Raw genomic sequence first — 19,399 nt, 5'->3', positions numbered from 1 at the left:
GTTAGTCTTGACCTCACTAAGTGTATCTATTGCCTGACAGTCTTTGTCAATCTGTATGTGGAATGGATTCACCTTTCTTCTTTATGGCATTGAGACTTAGAGCTTCTGATTACCAAGTGCAGGTAACCCTTGTGTAGCTTTGTGCAAAATTCAAAATAAACCAAACCTTAGGGAGGTGGTTGGTTAGGCTTCCAGGTTAGTCTTGACCTCACTAAGTGTATCTATTGCCTGACAGTCTTTGTCAATCTGGAATGGATTCACCTTTCTTCTTTATGGCATTAAGACTTAGAGCTTCTGATTACCAAGTGCAGGTAACCCTTGTGTAGCTTTGTGCAAAATTCAAAATAAACCAAACCTTAGGGAGGTGGTTGGTTAGGCTTCCAGGTTAGTCTTGACCTCACTAAGTGTATCTATTGCCTGACAGTCTTTGTCAATCTGTATGTGGAATGGATTCACCTTTCTTCTTTATGGCATTGAGACTTAGAGCTTCTGATTACCAAGTGCAGGTAACCCTTGTGTAGCTTTGTGCAAAATTCAAAATAAACCAAACCTTAGGGAGGTGGTTGGTTAGGCTTCCAGGTTAGTCTTGACCTCACTAAGTGTATCTATTGCCTGACAGTCTTTGTCAATCTGTATGTGGAATGGATTCACCTTTCTTCTTTATGGCATTAAGACTTAGAGCTTCTGATTACCAAGTGCAGGTAACCCTTGTGTAGCTTTGTGCAAAATTCAAAATAAACCAAACCTTAGGGAGGTGGTTGGTTAGGCTTCCAGGTTAGTCTTGACCTCACTAAGTGTATCTATTGCCTGACAGTCTTTGTCAATCTGTATGTGGAATGGATTCACCTTTCTTCTTTATGGCATTAAGACTTAGAGCTTCTGATTACCAAGTGCAGGTAACCCTTGTGTAGCTTTGTGCAAAATTCAAAATAAACCAAACCTTAGGGAGGTGGTTGGTTAGGCTTCCAGGTTAGTCTTGACCTCACTAAGTGTATCTATTGCCTGACAGTCTTTGTCAATCTGTATGTGGAATGGATTCACCTTTCTTCTTTATGGCATTGAGACTTAGAGCTTCTGATTACCAAGTGCAGGTAACCCTTGTGTAGCTTTGTGCAAAATTCAAAATAAACCAAACCTTAGGGAGGTGGTTGGTTAGGCTTCCAGGTTAGTCTTGACCTCACTAAGTGTATCTATTGCCTGACAGTCTTTGTCAATCTGTATGTGGAATGGATTCACCTTTCTTCTTTATGGCATTGAGACTTAGAGCTTCTGATTACCAAGTGCAGGTAACCCTTGTGTAGCTTTGTGCAAAATTCAAAATAAACCAAACCTTAGGGAGGTGGTTGGTTAGGCTTCCAGGTTAGTCTTGACCTCACTAAGTGTATCTATTGCCTGACAGTCTTTGTCAATCTGGAATGGATTCACCTTTCTTCTTTATGGCATTAAGACTTAGAGCTTCTGATTACCAAGTGCAGGTAACCCTTGTGTAGCTTTGTGCAAAATTCAAAATAAACCAAACCTTAGGGAGGTGGTTGGTTAGGCTTCCAGGTTAGTCTTGACCTCACTAAGTGTATCTATTGCCTGACAGTCTTTGTCAATCTGGAATGGATTCACCTTTCTTCTTTATGGCATTAAGACTTAGAGCTTCTGATTACCAAGTGCAGGTAACCCTTGTGTAGCTTTGTGCAAAATTCAAAATAAACCAAACCTTAGGGAGGTGGTTGGTTAGGCTTCCAGGTTAGTCTTGACCTCACTAAGTGTATCTATTGCCTGACAGTCTTTGTCAATCTGGAATGGATTCACCTTTCTTCTTTATGGCATTAAGACTTAGAGCTTCTGATTACCAAGTGCAGGTAACCCTTGTGTAGCTTTGTGCAAAATTCAAAATAAACCAAACCTTAGGGAGGTGGTTGGTTAGGCTTCCAGGTTAGTCTTGACCTCACTAAGTGTATCTATTGCCTGACAGTCTTTGTCAATCTGTATGTGGAATGGATTCACCTTTCTTCTTTATGGCATTGAGACTTAGAGCTTCTGATTACCAAGTGCAGGTAACCCTTGTGTAGCTTTGTGCAAAATTCAAAATAAACCAAACCTTAGGGAGGTGGTTGGTTAGGCTTCCAGGTTAGTCTTGACCTCACTAAGTGTATCTATTGCCTGACAGTCTTTGTCAATCTGTATGTGGAATGGATTCACCTTTCTTCTTTATGGCATTGAGACTTAGAGCTTCTGATTACCAAGTGCAGGTAACCCTTGTGTAGCTTTGTGCAAAATTCAAAATAAACCAAACCTTAGGGAGGTGGTTGGTTAGGCTTCCAGGTTAGTCTTGACCTCACTAAGTGTATCTATTGCCTGACAGTCTTTGTCAATCTGTATGTGGAATGGATTCACCTTTCTTCTTTATGGCATTAAGACTTAGAGCTTCTGATTACCAAGTGCAGGTAACCCTTGTGTAGCTTTGTGCAAAATTCAAAATAAACCAAACCTTAGGGAGGTGGTTGGTTAGGCTTCCAGGTTAGTCTTGACCTCACTAAGTGTATCTATTGCCTGACAGTCTTTGTCAATCTGTATGTGGAATGGATTCACCTTTCTTCTTTATGGCATTGAGACTTAGAGCTTCTGATTACCAAGTGCAGGTAACCCTTGTGTAGCTTTGTGCAAAATTCAAAATAAACCAAACCTTAGGGAGGTGGTTGGTTAGGCTTCCAGGTTAGTCTTGACCTCACTAAGTGTATCTATTGCCTGACAGTCTTTGTCAATCTGTATGTGGAATGGATTCACCTTTCTTCTTTATGGCATTGAGACTTAGAGCTTCTGATTACCAAGTGCAGGTAACCCTTGTGTAGCTTTGTGCAAAATTCAAAATAAACCAAACCTTAGGGAGGTGGTTGGTTAGGCTTCAGGTTAGTCTTGACCTCACTAAGTGTATCTATTGCCTGACAGTCTTTGTCAATCTGGAATGGATTCACCTTTCTTCTTTATGGCATTGAGACTTAGAGCTTCTGATTACCAAGTGCAGGTAACCCTTGTGTAGCTTTGTGCAAAATTCAAAATAAACCAAACCTTAGGGAGGTGGTTGGTTAGGCTTCCAGGTTAGTCTTGACCTCACTAAGTGTATCTATTGCCTGACAGTCTTTGTCAATCTGGAATGGATTCACCTTTCTTCTTTATGGCATTGAGACTTAGAGCTTCTGATTACCAAGTGCAGGTAACCCTTGTGTAGCTTTGTGCAAAATTCAAAATAAACCAAACCTTAGGGAGGTGGTTGGTTAGGCTTCCAGGTTAGTCTTGACCTCACTAAGTGTATCTATTGCCTGACAGTCTTTGTCAATCTGGAATGGATTCACCTTTCTTCTTTATGGCATTAAGACTTAGAGCTTCTGATTACCAAGTGCAGGTAACCCTTGTGTAGCTTTGTGCAAAATTCAAAATAAACCAAACCTTAGGGAGGTGGTTGGTTAGGCTTCCAGGTTAGTCTTGACCTCACTAAGTGTATCTATTGCCTGACAGTCTTTGTCAATCTGGAATGGATTCACCTTTCTTCTTTATGGCATTAAGACTTAGAGCTTCTGATTACCAAGTGCAGGTAACCCTTGTGTAGCTTTGTGCAAAATTCAAAATAAACCAAACCTTAGGGAGGTGGTTGGTTAGGCTTCCAGGTTAGTCTTGACCTCACTAAGTGTATCTATTGCCTGACAGTCTTTGTCAATCTGGAATGGATTCACCTTTCTTCTTTATGGCATTGAGACTTAGAGCTTCTGATTACCAAGTGCAGGTAACCCTTGTGTAGCTTTGTGCAAAATTCAAAATAAACCAAACCTTAGGGAGGTGGTTGGTTAGGCTTCCAGGTTAGTCTTGACCTCACTAAGTGTATCTATTGCCTGACAGTCTTTGTCAATCTGGAATGGATTCACCTTTCTTCTTTATGGCATTGAGACTTAGAGCTTCTGATTACCAAGTGCAGGTAACCCTTGTGTAGCTTTGTGCAAAATTCAAAATAAACCAAACCTTAGGGAGGTGGTTGGTTAGGCTTCCAGGTTAGTCTTGACCTCACTAAGTGTATCTATTGCCTGACAGTCTTTGTCAATCTGGAATGGATTCACCTTTCTTCTTTATGGCATTAAGACTTAGAGCTTCTGATTACCAAGTGCAGGTAACCCTTGTGTAGCTTTGTGCAAAATTCAAAATAAACCAAACCTTAGGGAGGTGGTTGGTTAGGCTTCCAGGTTAGTCTTGACCTCACTAAGTGTATCTATTGCCTGACAGTCTTTGTCAATCTGGAATGGATTCACCTTTCTTCTTTATGGCATTAAGACTTAGAGCTTCTGATTACCAAGTGCAGGTAACCCTTGTGTAGCTTTGTGCAAAATTCAAAATAAACCAAACCTTAGGGAGGTGGTTGGTTAGGCTTCCAGGTTAGTCTTGACCTCACTAAGTGTATCTATTGCCTGACAGTCTTTGTCAATCTGGAATGGATTCACCTTTCTTCTTTATGGCATTAAGACTTAGAGCTTCTGATTACCAAGTGCAGGTAACCCTTGTGTAGCTTTGTGCAAAATTCAAAATAAACCAAACCTTAGGGAGGTGGTTGGTTAGGCTTCCAGGTTAGTCTTGACCTCACTAAGTGTATCTATTGCCTGACAGTCTTTGTCAATCTGGAATGGATTCACCTTTCTTCTTTATGGCATTAAGACTTAGAGCTTCTGATTACCAAGTGCAGGTAACCCTTGTGTAGCTTTGTGCAAAATTCAAAATAAACCAAACCTTAGGGAGGTGGTTGGTTAGGCTTCCAGGTTAGTCTTGACCTCACTAAGTGTATCTATTGCCTGACAGTCTTTGTCAATCTGGAATGGATTCACCTTTCTTCTTTATGGCATTAAGACTTAGAGCTTCTGATTACCAAGTGCAGGTAACCCTTGTGTAGCTTTGTGCAAAATTCAAAATAAACCAAACCTTAGGGAGGTGGTTGGTTAGGCTTCCAGGTTAGTCTTGACCTCACTAAGTGTATCTATTGCCTGACAGTCTTTGTCAATCTGGAATGGATTCACCTTTCTTCTTTATGGCATTAAGACTTAGAGCTTCTGATTACCAAGTGCAGGTAACCCTTGTGTAGCTTTGTGCAAAATTCAAAATAAACCAAACCTTAGGGAGGTGGTTGGTTAGGCTTCCAGGTTAGTCTTGACCTCACTAAGTGTATCTATTGCCTGACAGTCTTTGTCAATCTGGAATGGATTCACCTTTCTTCTTTATGGCATTAAGACTTAGAGCTTCTGATTACCAAGTGCAGGTAACCCTTGTGTAGCTTTGTGCAAAATTCAAAATAAACCAAACCTTAGGGAGGTGGTTGGTTAGGCTTCCAGGTTAGTCTTGACCTCACTAAGTGTATCTATTGCCTGACAGTCTTTGTCAATCTGGAATGGATTCACCTTTCTTCTTTATGGCATTAAGACTTAGAGCTTCTGATTACCAAGTGCAGGTAACCCTTGTGTAGCTTTGTGCAAAATTCAAAATAAACCAAACCTTAGGGAGGTGGTTGGTTAGGCTTCCAGGTTAGTCTTGACCTCACTAAGTGTATCTATTGCCTGACAGTCTTTGTCAATCTGGAATGGATTCACCTTTCTTCTTTATGGCATTAAGACTTAGAGCTTCTGATTACCAAGTGCAGGTAACCCTTGTGTAGCTTTGTGCAAAATTCAAAATAAACCAAACCTTAGGGAGGTGGTTGGTTAGGCTTCCAGGTTAGTCTTGACCTCACTAAGTGTATCTATTGCCTGACAGTCTTTGTCAATCTGGAATGGATTCACCTTTCTTCTTTATGGCATTAAGACTTAGAGCTTCTGATTACCAAGTGCAGGTAACCCTTGTGTAGCTTTGTGCAAAATTCAAAATAAACCAAACCTTAGGGAGGTGGTTGGTTAGGCTTCCAGGTTAGTCTTGACCTCACTAAGTGTATCTATTGCCTGACAGTCTTTGTCAATCTGGAATGGATTCACCTTTCTTCTTTATGGCATTAAGACTTAGAGCTTCTGATTACCAAGTGCAGGTAACCCTTGTGTAGCTTTGTGCAAAATTCAAAATAAACCAAACCTTAGGGAGGTGGTTGGTTAGGCTTCCAGGTTAGTCTTGACCTCACTAAGTGTATCTATTGCCTGACAGTCTTTGTCAATCTGGAATGGATTCACCTTTCTTCTTTATGGCATTAAGACTTAGAGCTTCTGATTACCAAGTGCAGGTAACCCTTGTGTAGCTTTGTGCAAAATTCAAAATAAACCAAACCTTAGGGAGGTGGTTGGTTAGGCTTCCAGGTTAGTCTTGACCTCACTAAGTGTATCTATTGCCTGACAGTCTTTGTCAATCTGGAATGGATTCACCTTTCTTCTTTATGGCATTAAGACTTAGAGCTTCTGATTACCAAGTGCAGGTAACCCTTGTGTAGCTTTGTGCAAAATTCAAAATAAACCAAACCTTAGGGAGGTGGTTGGTTAGGCTTCCAGGTTAGTCTTGACCTCACTAAGTGTATCTATTGCCTGACAGTCTTTGTCAATCTGGAATGGATTCACCTTTCTTCTTTATGGCATTAAGACTTAGAGCTTCTGATTACCAAGTGCAGGTAACCCTTGTGTAGCTTTGTGCAAAATTCAAAATAAACCAAACCTTAGGGAGGTGGTTGGTTAGGCTTCCAGGTTAGTCTTGACCTCACTAAGTGTATCTATTGCCTGACAGTCTTTGTCAATCTGGAATGGATTCACCTTTCTTCTTTATGGCATTAAGACTTAGAGCTTCTGATTACCAAGTGCAGGTAACCCTTGTGTAGCTTTGTGCAAAATTCAAAATAAACCAAACCTTAGGGAGGTGGTTGGTTAGGCTTCCAGGTTAGTCTTGACCTCACTAAGTGTATCTATTGCCTGACAGTCTTTGTCAATCTGGAATGGATTCTCCTTTCTTCTTTATGACTTAGAGCTTCTGATTACCAAGGCTGCCATGTCTCCTTTTCTTGCACAAGAGTTTTCTGTTTTTTTCTGACATCTCTTGAGTCCCTTATTCTTAAACATATTCATGTGCATCCCCCTCAGTATTAACTTAAGGAAGTGTGACCTCCACTGTCTTCTAATGAGGGTGTGTGTGTCTCTCTCTTTCTCTTCACCTTTCATTGTTGTAGTTACCCAAGATTCCATACACCTCTATTATCCCCTTTTAACTCATCTTACCCAGAGTTAACATCTTGAAGACAAGAAACCCATTTGAAATTGTGCGTTTTCATATAGCAAAGCCACATCGAGCTACCTGCTGAGTTTACCAAGGGGAATTGAACTCCTGATTTTAGCATTGTAAATCCATAGGCTTACCGCTGTACCAGCAGGGGGCCCCACTTGAAATAAAAATGTATCTCAGAATGGTTGGTATGGATATTAACACTTTTACTAATAAAGCAGAGTTTGTTAATTTGAAAATGAACTAGGAAGGTTGAAATGTTGTTCTCTGCTTTATTTGAAAAAGTGTTAATACCCATATCAGCCATTTTGAGATAACAGACTTAACATCTATTCAGAATCTTCAAATGGCTCAGTGGTAAACCTTTGGGCATCTAACACTAAAATATCTGAGCTGTCATAACCATGGTGAGTCCAAAACAGGTGTTTCTTTGTGTAATTTTGTATCAGATACTTAACACCAACCAAACATACAAATAAAACATTTAAAACAATGTTCCTCTGTCTGTATTGAATACAGATTTAGACACCTGAGTCATTTCAGCAGTCTCGTCTCTGGAGGAAAAGTCTCTCCATATCAATGTTTATGTCATTTTTGAAAAATCAAATGGAACTGTAATTGTTTTATGTTTTTTAGATGTCCATTTAATGAAGATGCAATTGTACGTGCTGTTTTTGATCGACTGAGATCAGTTCAGAATCTTCCAGAAGGATATCGTCCAAGTCTCCCTTGTATCTATCAGTCTGACTTAGAGTTTGAAGATTCTCGCCAGCAGGTGGAGTTGGTGTTTGATAAAGCTGTTCCATGTTCATCGGGTAATTCTTAATGAAATTTCACATATTTTCTTAACCAAATATATGATTTTAAACTGTTGTTTACTAAAGAAATTGATCATGACAGAATCAAAACTGTGAAAAAGTTTATTTAGAAACAAATTTTTATCAAAACAATTATTGTAATAAATTTAATTATTTAATTTTTTTTAGATTTTAGATAAAAATAGATACTAAATCTAATTAGTTCCATTTAGTATCAGTTTAATTATTATTATAACAACTGCTCTTCTGAACTCCTGTATAGATTAAACCTGTAAACATATTTGTATTAAAGAGGTTGAAAAACAACTGAATATATCATGAAAAATTCCAGTAAATCATGGAAAGGAAAAATCTGACAGATGGAATAAAGACTTTTGTTTGAGGTCTTTCTAGCCATTTTATTTTGTTTTATAACTTTAGAAGGAAAGAAATACTAGGCCTACATGGACAGATAATTAAGGTGTTTGACTTGCAATTTGTGGGTTGAAGTATCAAATCCCATTTCAGTCATGTGGGTGTTATGATGGCCAACTCCACTATTCATTGGTAGAAAAGTAATCCAAGAGTTGACAGCTGGTGGTGATGAACTCCATCTAGTCTATCACTGCTAAATTAGCCATGACTAGTTCAGCTAGCCTTCATGTAGCCTTGAATGAAATTTAAAAGAAGACAAACAAAACTTAGATTTAATTAAAGACGTGTAGAATTTTTCAGTAGTAGTCATTATGAGTTAATGGCCAATTGAAGTAATAATAAAAAAATGTTTAAATATAGTGTAAAATCAAACAGATCATTTAACTATGGTTTTGACTTTTATAGGTGTGGTTTTTGATTATTTGATTAGCTGTGGTTTGTGAGTTATAGTTTTGGCAGTTTGGTATGCTTCATTGAAAATTGTGATTTTAACTAGTTAGTATGTTTAATTGTGAGTTATGGTTTTGACAGTGATAATATGCTGATCTATTGTTTTGGGTTTTTGCATAATGTGAGAACTTTCTTTTGTGTTCTTTAATTCATTATACTGAATTGATTATGTTTTTCTGAATGGTACATCTAAGACCTTGTCATGTGCTTTAATTCATATAGGATATTGCACATTTCTTAAGTTTTTTTTTTTGTAAACTGGATCTAGAGGTGTATCTTCACTTGCACAGATGGCATTAGGACTACCAATCTTCTGGTTTTACATTTACATCACTTCCCCCCACATTTGTGAAGGTGGATTACTTGCACTGTAAAGTATGGTCATACATACTAAACCCTCTCTGGTGTTTTAAATGCCTATGCTCTCGCAAGTAACATGATGCTGAGTTGTGTACCCTAGACCTCACTCTGTCAACTGTAATGGCTCCCACATCTCCTATTCCTGTTCCTGCCCAAAGTGGATTGAGGAGAAAGAAGTACAATGCTTGTGGACTGTGAATAACGTCTCGTACTTTGAGATGCTGCAACTGTTGTCTCCCTTGCCATTCAGAACATATGCTGCTTCCCTCTGTTTTACATCCTTATTGGGTATGCAGACTGTATCCGTGCCTCTGTTTGAGTTTTTCTCTTCTAGTGTAAGGGGTTGGTTGCCCACTGTGAAAATAGGTATGTAGCAGTCAATGCCAACTCCTACCACTGTTTATGGTGGCTACTCAGGTCTCTGTCCATTGGCCTTGATGTTCAAAACTTGCCATCTTCTGACAGAGATCTTCTTATTTGACCTCAGGCAGAATCCATGGAGGTCAAAAGACCTCTGTTTTCTAAGAATAAGTGGCATAGTCATAAACTGAAGGGATCTTCAACCTTATACCCTTGTAAGTAAAAATGACAACACTGAAACAGTGGAACTATTGAGGGTTTCATTTCAACCTGGATGACTTCAATGCTCTGATTGATTAATGCCATTTAGTTTGTCTCTCTCTACAGGAAATTTTTTCTCTGTCCTGGCAATGCCATTATTCTTCAGCATCTTTTCATTTATAGGAAGGACAGATTGTGTGATGGTCAAACTCATGGTGCTGTGGCATTGCTGGGTACCTAGTACATCAGCCACTCCTCTATAGGATGTGGCAATTAATTTTTCTTTTGGTTATTCCATCACTATTTGTTCCATCTACCTGTCTCTAAGAGAGACTTATGCTCAGCCAGACCTGGATGTTCTTTTAGATCAGTAGCCATCTCCCATTTTCCTCTTGGAATATTTTAATGGACATGGTCCCCCTCCCTCCTGAGGTGATGTTGACATTGATGTAAAGAGTCAGTCTGTGGAACACATGCTTTCAGATCATAATGTCCCTATTCAATGATGGTTCTTTTACATACTTTCATGCACATTACCATACTCACATGTGATATTTCTTTGAGTTAACTGATGAAGTTGGATATTCCAGATTGGAAGTACAGCCTTTTGTTTACTCACCCATCTCTTGAACCATCTCTTCATACCTATTTTTACAGATGGTACAAAATTAGTTGATTCTGTGCTCTGTGCCGTAGTTTGTCATCACTCAGTGGTTGTTTACTGACTCCCCTTTACAATTTTTGTGTTCATTGCTGAGTTGTATGATATCCCTCTTGCTCTGGATCATGTGGCAGCGAAAAGTACTTTAACTGTGATATTTAAACAGACTCTTTGCTTTCTACAGGCCCTGAAATTGCTTAACATTAATTCTTACCTTGTTCTTCTTGATATTTTGAACCAACTGGTTTGATTTTCTCTGTCATCCATTCATATCCAGTTTTTGTAGATACCAGGCCACGTTGGTATTTGGGGGGAATAAGCTTGTTGAAACTGCAGGTAAGACTGGTGTTATTATGGCTATGTCTCTTCCATATATTGACTATGGTTGTATGTTCAAGGTTCTGCCCCATGCCAATTGCAGTCGGCTTGGAGTGAAGAATATTCCAAAACATTTTCTAGATCTAATTTACTTTTGCTTTTTGACCATCTAATTTCTGCAACAATCATAGGGTGGAAGTTGTTTTGACAAAGTTCTGCACTGGTTATAGCTTTTAACCCATTTGCATCTTTTATTCTCCACTAATGAATCAATGGTTGTGTGTTTTCTAAGGGTTTAGCCCTGACATTGGATGATGTCATTATGTTTTTAAATTTTTTTACAAACCATTGGCCTTTATAATTCTAGTTAAATCATTTATCTGAACTTTGGACATTGTTTATTTTTTATTCAATTTATTTTTACATGTTTACTTTTTGGCTTTTACTGGTTGTTTCAATGATAGTCCAGTTGTTTTGCACCAACATATGCTAAACAGCCAATCTACAGTTTTATTTTCTTCCTTATTGTGGTGTATCTGGGATTCTGTACATTTTTGACTATCCTTAAGTTTGTTTGATTTTAAACTTTTTTTACATTTTTAATCATTTTTGTGTTTTGTTGATTGCTTCTTAGAATTTTTAGTTAAAGACACTAAGTTGGTAGTATTATTTATTTCTGATAGCTATTCTGTGGTGTGACATCCCAGATAGACCACTAGAAGTCACTGTCAATGGTTATAAACAAGGAGTAACAAAAAAATCACTTTATAAACCAAGTTCAAGGTAGGACACACATGATATTAATGTCTTTAAATTGTATTTCATGGATATAGTTTGAACGTTAAGACTGAAAGTTTTTTTTATTTGAAAGTATATATTGTAATTGTTAGACTGATGTTGCACAAAAATAAGGACTAATTTTCAATACCAGTTGTCATTGTGAATTACTAAGGTAGTTTTTTACAAAAACATTAGGCCTCATACTGCATTACTTTATTGTTAAAATGTATTTAAAAGAAGTACATATTTTCACAGTTAAGTAACAAGAAGATGTTACCAGCCTATGATAATCAGTTCAGATTGGTCTTGTGTTTTATGAATCTGTAGTTTAAAAATATTTCTGCATTTTTCTTTATTTTGGGACATATGTACATTTAATAGAGTATTTACTTTTATCTACGATGTTTTGTTGTCTTGAATATGTATTTAATTTAGTATATTTATTTGTTTTCAAGTGTTTTATTCATTCATATGTGTTCTTACTCTTTCATGTATGGGGATATTGACTACTTTAGTTTGCAGAGTTGAGTGAAATTAGTTTTGAATATGCATTGTATATTGGAATTATCGTTTGTCAGCCAGTATTATATTTGGTAACAATCTGTTGTCTTTAAGAATGAAAAGAAAGTAAAATTAAAATCCACAGGTTTTATATAGTGATACTGTTTAGTGTTATTTAGGGAAATGGGAATTTCTCAGAGATAGAGTAGTTTAAACCAGTAGTTGCATATTATAGTTTGTTTTTTTCTCTAATCACACCAAATCAACCTTGTGCTAACTTCAGCTATTACCCAAGTTAGTAACAAATTTTATTGTTACTGTGGTAGTTCAAGGATATAATAAACCTGTTTCACAATAACTTGATACACACATTCCAACTATTCCATAAAACAGTAAATGAGTTCCTTGTCCTTCATATACTGTTCAACTATCCCATGAAACAGTAGATAAGTTTCATAACCAGCCAAGTTATGAAAAGCAACATTTCAGGTGGAATTTAACACATGAGACTTCATTAGGATTTATGATTGTCTAAATCATACACAAGTGTAATAAGTTTGTTGTCTTTCATATATAGTTAACTATCCCATGAAATAATAGGTATGTAGGAAAAGGAGCTACAACCTGTGTGATATGTCCTATCATAAAACATGTCTGGGGTGCTCTCTCAATAATCATAAGAGCGTGTCACAGTATTCCACCTGCCTTTCATAATTTATTCCACCTTTTTAAATTGTTCAAGTTATAGGGTTTTATACTTTTGTCTTAAATTTATTTTATTAAATCTATGTTTTTCTAACATCAAGTTACGTTGGTAGTATGTTAAAAAAAATATACAATGTGTGAATTATTATGTTCATATAAAGTGAAAGAATTAGTGTATATCAACTATCATGGAAAAGTACAGGTATGGTAAAATAAGTGATTCATGGCCAATTATTGAAGAAAGCTTTGAAAGAAATGTACATATTCTCATCATTAGATATTTGAGTGAAAACTAAAATATTTATATTCACATATTAAGAAGTATCAAATGATTTAAGGTTTTTTTCATTGTATTGTACAGTGTTAAGAGAAATACTACAATTGATGTTAATATTTATTTAAAGCACAGTTTTTCCCACAGTATTGCTTTCAACATCTTGATATAAGTCATTCGTGATGATGAGAAACCCAGAGATGCCAATCATTACGATTTGAGCATAATCATTACGATTTTGGTGTATACATTACGACTATATGCTCATACAGACAAATATTACGACTTGTTGCAACTCCCAAATTATTATATATTATATAGGCCTATACAATAGTGATAAATTGTTCCCCCCAGGGCTTGAAAGGGGTGAAAAGAAAATTTCTGGTGTGATACAAATAAATTTTAATAATAAATAAAAGACGTAGTCCAAATGGCTACTTGCAATAATCATGTTTGTGCTTGAAATAATAAAAAATATTTCTATCTCTGACATCTACCAATAGTTTGAGTGCGGTGCTTCTCCATACTGGGTACGTGGGGGAATCCATAGTTATGTCATCAGTGCTTGTCAGCCAATCAGCGCTCATGTAGATGGGTATTTCTCGTTTTCTAAGCGGCATAGAAACACTAATGCGATAATACACAAGATGGGAAAAAGTGGCCTCATTCACCAGATTGTCTGGCAAATCTAAAAGGACTAAAACTGTGAATCAAAAATTTAGGAAAGAGTATAGTGCAAAATATCCAGTCATTGCATCAAAAGTCAGTGATAGTCATGCGTTTTGTACAGCTGGTCACATCAATTTTAGTGTGGTGCACGGTGGGATAAACAATTATTTCAGACATACAAAATTGGAATCTCACCAATAAAAGGCTGAGACGAAAACAAAAACGATGCAGATAACGACATTTATGAGTAAGAATTCAGAATATGAAACCATAAATACAAAAGTGATGTTCATGCAATTCGTCATTGCTCATAATTTACCCCTAGCTGTAGCCGATCATGCAGGACATCTATTCAGAAAAATGTTCCCAGACTCTGATATAGCGAAAAAATATGGCTGTGCTAGAACCAAAATTACAGCCATTGCACAAATTTTGGGTTGTGGAGATGACAAAATGATTTCAAGCATATTTACTAACAGTGTTTACAGTTTAGCCACAGATGGATCCACATACATGGCTGACTCAAAACTATATCCAGTGGTTGTACAATATCTGTACGGGCTCTGTCTACAATCATTACTCTCAGTCATTTGAAATAGTTGGCATCTCTGGAAACCCACTTGAAGTAAAAATATATTCTAAAGACAGTTGGTGTGAGTATTAAATCTTTAATTAAATTTAAAGTACAGAACAATGTTTCAACCTTTGTAGGTCATTTTTATTTTAATTAAAGTTTTAATATCCATACCAACCATTTTAGAATACATGATATAAGTTAATTTAAGTAAAATAAAAATGTCATATATTAACTTTATATTTGAGTGCATGATTTGAAGCACCTATAATATGGTTTGATTTGTTGCATCTCATAAAAATTACCAAATGAAATAGCTTGTAACTTCAGATTATTTCCTACATAGTACATAACTTCTTCTAATATCTTATTTTTGTGTGTGATGTATTTCATAAATGAAAAATTTGAGATTTTAAAATAGTTTCATCGTGATGTGTTTTTTAAAATAATGTGACTAAAAATATTTACCTTTGTTTTTGACTTTAATTACTGATGTCTATCTTTGTGCATTTTTTAAAACTTTCCCATCAAGTTTTTATTTTGTAAAGCTTTAACTTGTGTTTTAATTGTAAACAAATTTAAATTAATGCAGTTTTATCATATTTGTGATCAATGGTGCACAATAAAAATAACTGTTAAACAAACCAAACTCACAAACAAACTGACTATTCTTTAATTATTAATCAGAAAGTTGCATTTAATATACTTATAAAAACTTATATCAAATAGAGTGACCTCAGAAACACTGAAAACCTATTCTTTGTGAGGCTCTCCAGTGACATAGCACTATGTCCTTACAATACTAGAAACTGGGTTTCAGTATCTGTGGTGGGCAAAGCACAGATAGCACATTGTGCAGCTTTTTGCTTAACTACAAATAACCAACAATCCTTTGCAAATTTGAATTCATGCTGTCAACAAAACATGCAGCTAAAATTTTTCAGATATCTTTTACACATTATACAGCATATATCACTAACATGTGCTTTTTCATTCTCTCACCTACTACATGATTTATTGTACAAGAATCAGGAGACTTTGAATAAGTTTTGCTTTTCATTCGTGATTTAGGTTTTTCTTGTTGATACTTATGTTGTTAACTTTGGTATGATGTTCTTTGTTCACTTCTCCTGAGTACTGATTGTTTTCGATCACTGAATGTTATTGTTCACTCTTGGCTTTCACTGGTGGAATGGAAACATCTTCAGATTTCATCTCATTAAATTAACTTAATGTTCATGGCTTTTCAGTAGCATCAGGTGCTGGAGAGGATTGTACAGGCTGGTTAGTGACTATGCTTAATATATTTATACCTCATATTTTATATGTTTTCTTTTTTAGAGATCCTTTCATCATTTTCATTGGGATCCCACTTTGTGGCAGATAATGCCTGTTCAGATATTCATATTTCCAATTCTGCACTAGCTACCAGTTAACCATTAAATAATATTCCTGGTAACAATGAACTCTGTTGCCTTGTCCTCATATTTCTGAGTGGCTTAACGTGCAACATTCTGTAACATTCAGTTTTGATTCCAATAACATCACACTATTAAACAAGACCAAACAAACAGTACAGCAGCCATCATGCCTTAGTCACTACATCTTGGATTTCAGTTTGAGTACACAGCCCTATAATTCCAAGGATGAGATGTGGAAATTTGTTTTCCTGATTGGGGCATTGACAGATTCATGTTTTTTTAAAGTCATTAGGATTTAGCACATTTACTTCTTGAGAATTGGATTTAATATGGTACAGATGAAGAGCATACCTGTGAGGACCACACTGCTGTGTAAAACTCTTTTCAACACAAATGTTATTTATGTGGACGTTGCCTTCAACAACCCCTTCACCTTGTCAATGTAGGATTCTAACTCATGTAAAAGAGGTGTGTTCTGTAAAGTGATGTTTTTATATCAAAAATGTATTTCCAGTAATACCTCCTCTCCAATTTCCTGCCTTTCCCCCTAACTAAATGGCTGGTTTTAGGTCTGCTTGTTTGGACTGTCTCAAAGTGAATGAAAAGTAATAATGGGGAGCTTGTTTATAGATCTGGGATAGTGGTCACATTGGCATAGGTGGAGAAATTCACAAGATTTAACTTGCTATGGGCAATATAATGGGTTATAAAGGCTAGAGCAAGTGAGTTAAGTTTCATACTAATGCTTAGATTGACAGAAAAGATAAAATTTTATTAGGAAAAAGGTAAGATGTTATGGCAGGATGCTTACTTAAGTTCTCAAATTAGCACAGTTATTCACATGGGAGGTGGAAGAGTGGAAAAGTATTATTAGCTTACAGATGCTCTACAGTGTGTAAAGGACATTTGAAATTTTTAGTTCCTTGTTTTGTTTGCAGCATGAGTTCAAATGCAACAAGAAGAGTTCAAATGCAACAAGAAGAGAAAGGCTTTTACTATTGACAATGTAAGTAGTTTGGAGTTTGTTTTAATTTTAAAGATATTGACAAAATCAAACTTGATACAGTCAAGTGCAAAATGATTACATTATACATTATTGTGTATTTACCTACTGTTGTATTGATAGCTTTGGCAAATATATACTCACATTGTAGTACATCTGGTATTGCTTTATTAGTATTGGTGAATATATTTGTGAACCGTGTAGTTCATCTAGTATTTTATTGGTAATTTTGTGAATAAATATTTGGAGGCTGTGTAGTATTGGTGAATATGTTTGAACTGCATTAATCAAACTCAGATGTAATTAGAAGCCTACAAGCTTACCATTGATCCTCCACAGAGAAAATAAAAATTCTATATGCTTTGAATTAATGTTTTAACTATATCAACATTTGAGTTTTTAAGACATTTACGAAGATTAAAAGGGTATATAAAATAATTAGTCCCTGGTGTCTGAATACAAACTTATTTTATGTATTCAAAAATTCATGTGGCATTAGAATTTTTGAAGCATCATTAAAAGGAAAATAAAAAAGTGAGTGAGTTAATAATATTGAAAGACAGTTTCAATTAAGTATGTCTCTGTTATGTACAAAAAAAAGCAATAACAGGTGGTGCTAATCATAACTTGCTATTTTAAGTATATATTTCTTAGCCCTTATCTGTTGCTTTAGTGAAAAGTAAACTTAAGTTGATTATTTAGATATTTCTTCATCTGTGACTTTTTATCAGAATCGGTTGGCTTACAACTACTAAAACTAAAGTGGCTTTTCTAGTCAAAATAACACTCTGATAAAAAAAAATCACTGAGCATTTATTTCAGGGTTGTTTTTATTGTACTCAGTTTATAGTTTATGCTAGATTGATTTTTGACTTTTGTGCAAAGCTCCATGAGGGTTATCTGTGCTAGTCATTTCTAATTTAGCAATGTAAGACAAGAGGGAAAGCAATTAGTCATCACCACCCACTGCCAACTCTTGGGCTCCACTTTTACCAATGAATAGTGGGATTGACCATCACTTTATAATGCTCCCATGGCTGAAAGAGCAAGCTTGTTTGGTGCAACAGGGATTTAAACCCGTGACCCTCAGATTGCAGGTCGAATGCTTTAACCAACTGGCCATGCCAGGCTATTATACTAGATAGTATAGATGTATGTTATCACAGAAAAAAATCAAAAAACTTTGAAACAAACTTGGTTCACTTGGTAACAGTACTAACTGATTGTATCAAATGTACATATTTTTTTATAATAAAGTACTGATAAAATTTAAAGGATACATGTAATAAGAGATATAGACTTTTGAAGCAGAAGCCTAATTTTTGAATAATATACATAATTAGCAGAAACAAATGACATAACTACATGTTTAAAGAAATATCTGTTTTCCTTTTTTTAGACTAAAAGTTTGCAGAATAGAATTTTTTAAACTGTTTGAGAATACATTAAAGCTTCTACCTCAAAAGACATGGCCTGCACCATTGAGGTGAGTATATACAGGCTGATTGTGTTTTTATCGAACGTGTAAACTTCAGTTGACAGAAAAAAATAAAAATTACAAATAAGATATCAATATTAATTTTAGATCAAAGCAAGTTACCTACAAAGATCAATGCTAAATATGTACATTTAATAATTATCATAGTTAATTGAATACAATGATAAAACTATTTTCTTAAACACAGAGGTTCACATAATTTTTTTATATCAGGTTCTCAAATGAGAACTGTTAAAAATGGTTGGTACCCACAGAAATTAATAAGATTCATCCAACTCGTCAAATAAACATGTTCATATAAAAATAGCAAGACAAATGAGTAGTAGATCTGAAGGTGGTTTTATTACTTATTATTCAATTTAGCCAGCTAGTTAGCACAGTAAGTTGATAACTCAGTTTTGTAAATTTTTGGATAGTACAAAGTATGCTACCTACACAAAATGAGGAATAATACTTTGCTACCAGAAACAACTTTGACTGTGATGATAAACCAATTGCACCTTTTTAGAACCTCTGTAGTATGCGTTATTTTATTTATTTTTAGTTGTGTGAGCTCCCTGCTTATAATGAGTAGAATTTTTATCAGAATGCATTTTTATCAGCTAATACCTTAGTTATTAATGAATGGAAACTTTACCATAATGAGGGTTACACTAACTTTCATAAGGTAATAAACCTCATAGTATGATGTGCAATCTAGGATTTTCAGCAATATCAATTTTCATCAGTGTGAATAGGCCCGAAATCCAATAATTTAAAATAAGTATTCCTGCCCTATAAAACAGGTCACTCAGGCTTTTCCATCAGAAGAATTAGGCAATTGTCAGTGATGTTGAGAAAACCCACTTGTAGAGAAATATATATATGCAAAAAACGGCTCGTTTGGGTTGAGAAAATATTTTACATAGAAGAGCGAACAACGTTTTGACCTTCTTTGGTCATCGTCAGGTTCACAAAGAAAGAGGTAACTGACCGGAAGCTGACCACATGTTTGGAAGGGGTTGTATAACTGAGTGTCGGAATGTAGAGGGCGGTGTTAGATGTTTGAATATATAATTTTATTTATTTTATTATATTAATATAGGTATAAAGGCATTCCTTTATATTGGTTTATTTTGGGTTTAAATTGTTGTATAAGTAAGGCTTCTTTAATTTTGCATTTGTTTATGTTTGTTTCTTTATT

At 35.6% G+C, this 19,399-nt stretch overlaps 1 protein-coding gene across 3 annotated transcripts in view; it reads left to right on the top strand.

Annotated features, from left to right (window-relative positions):
* LOC143250388 (tRNA-specific adenosine deaminase 1-like) overlaps positions 1 to 19,340 on the top strand; it is a 39,411-nt gene extending 20,071 nt beyond the window's left edge. Inside the window, exons 8-11 of one of the 3 annotated variants that reach the window (XM_076500834.1) lie at positions 7,846 to 8,024; positions 11,475 to 11,574; positions 16,654 to 16,721; positions 18,118 to 19,340. In XM_076500834.1, coding sequence (XP_076356949.1) covers positions 7,846 to 8,024; positions 11,475 to 11,574; positions 16,654 to 16,717 — 343 coding nt within the window. In that variant the 3' untranslated portion in view covers positions 16,718 to 16,721; positions 18,118 to 19,340. Of the gene's footprint in view, positions 1 to 7,845; positions 8,025 to 11,474; positions 11,575 to 16,653; positions 16,722 to 18,117 lie in introns of those variants that run through there. The other 2 variants (XM_076500833.1, XM_076500836.1) reach the window with 2 other exon arrangements.
* The last annotated feature ends 59 nt before the right edge of the window (positions 19,341 to 19,399 follow it).

The sequence above is a fragment of the Tachypleus tridentatus genome, chromosome 5 (assembly GCF_004210375.1).
Source record: "Tachypleus tridentatus isolate NWPU-2018 chromosome 5, ASM421037v1, whole genome shotgun sequence".
Classification (NCBI taxonomy): Eukaryota; Metazoa; Arthropoda; class Merostomata; order Xiphosura; family Limulidae; genus Tachypleus; species Tachypleus tridentatus.
The sequence above is the reverse complement of the archived record's forward strand: the minus strand, read 5'-3'. Positions and strand labels throughout refer to the sequence as shown.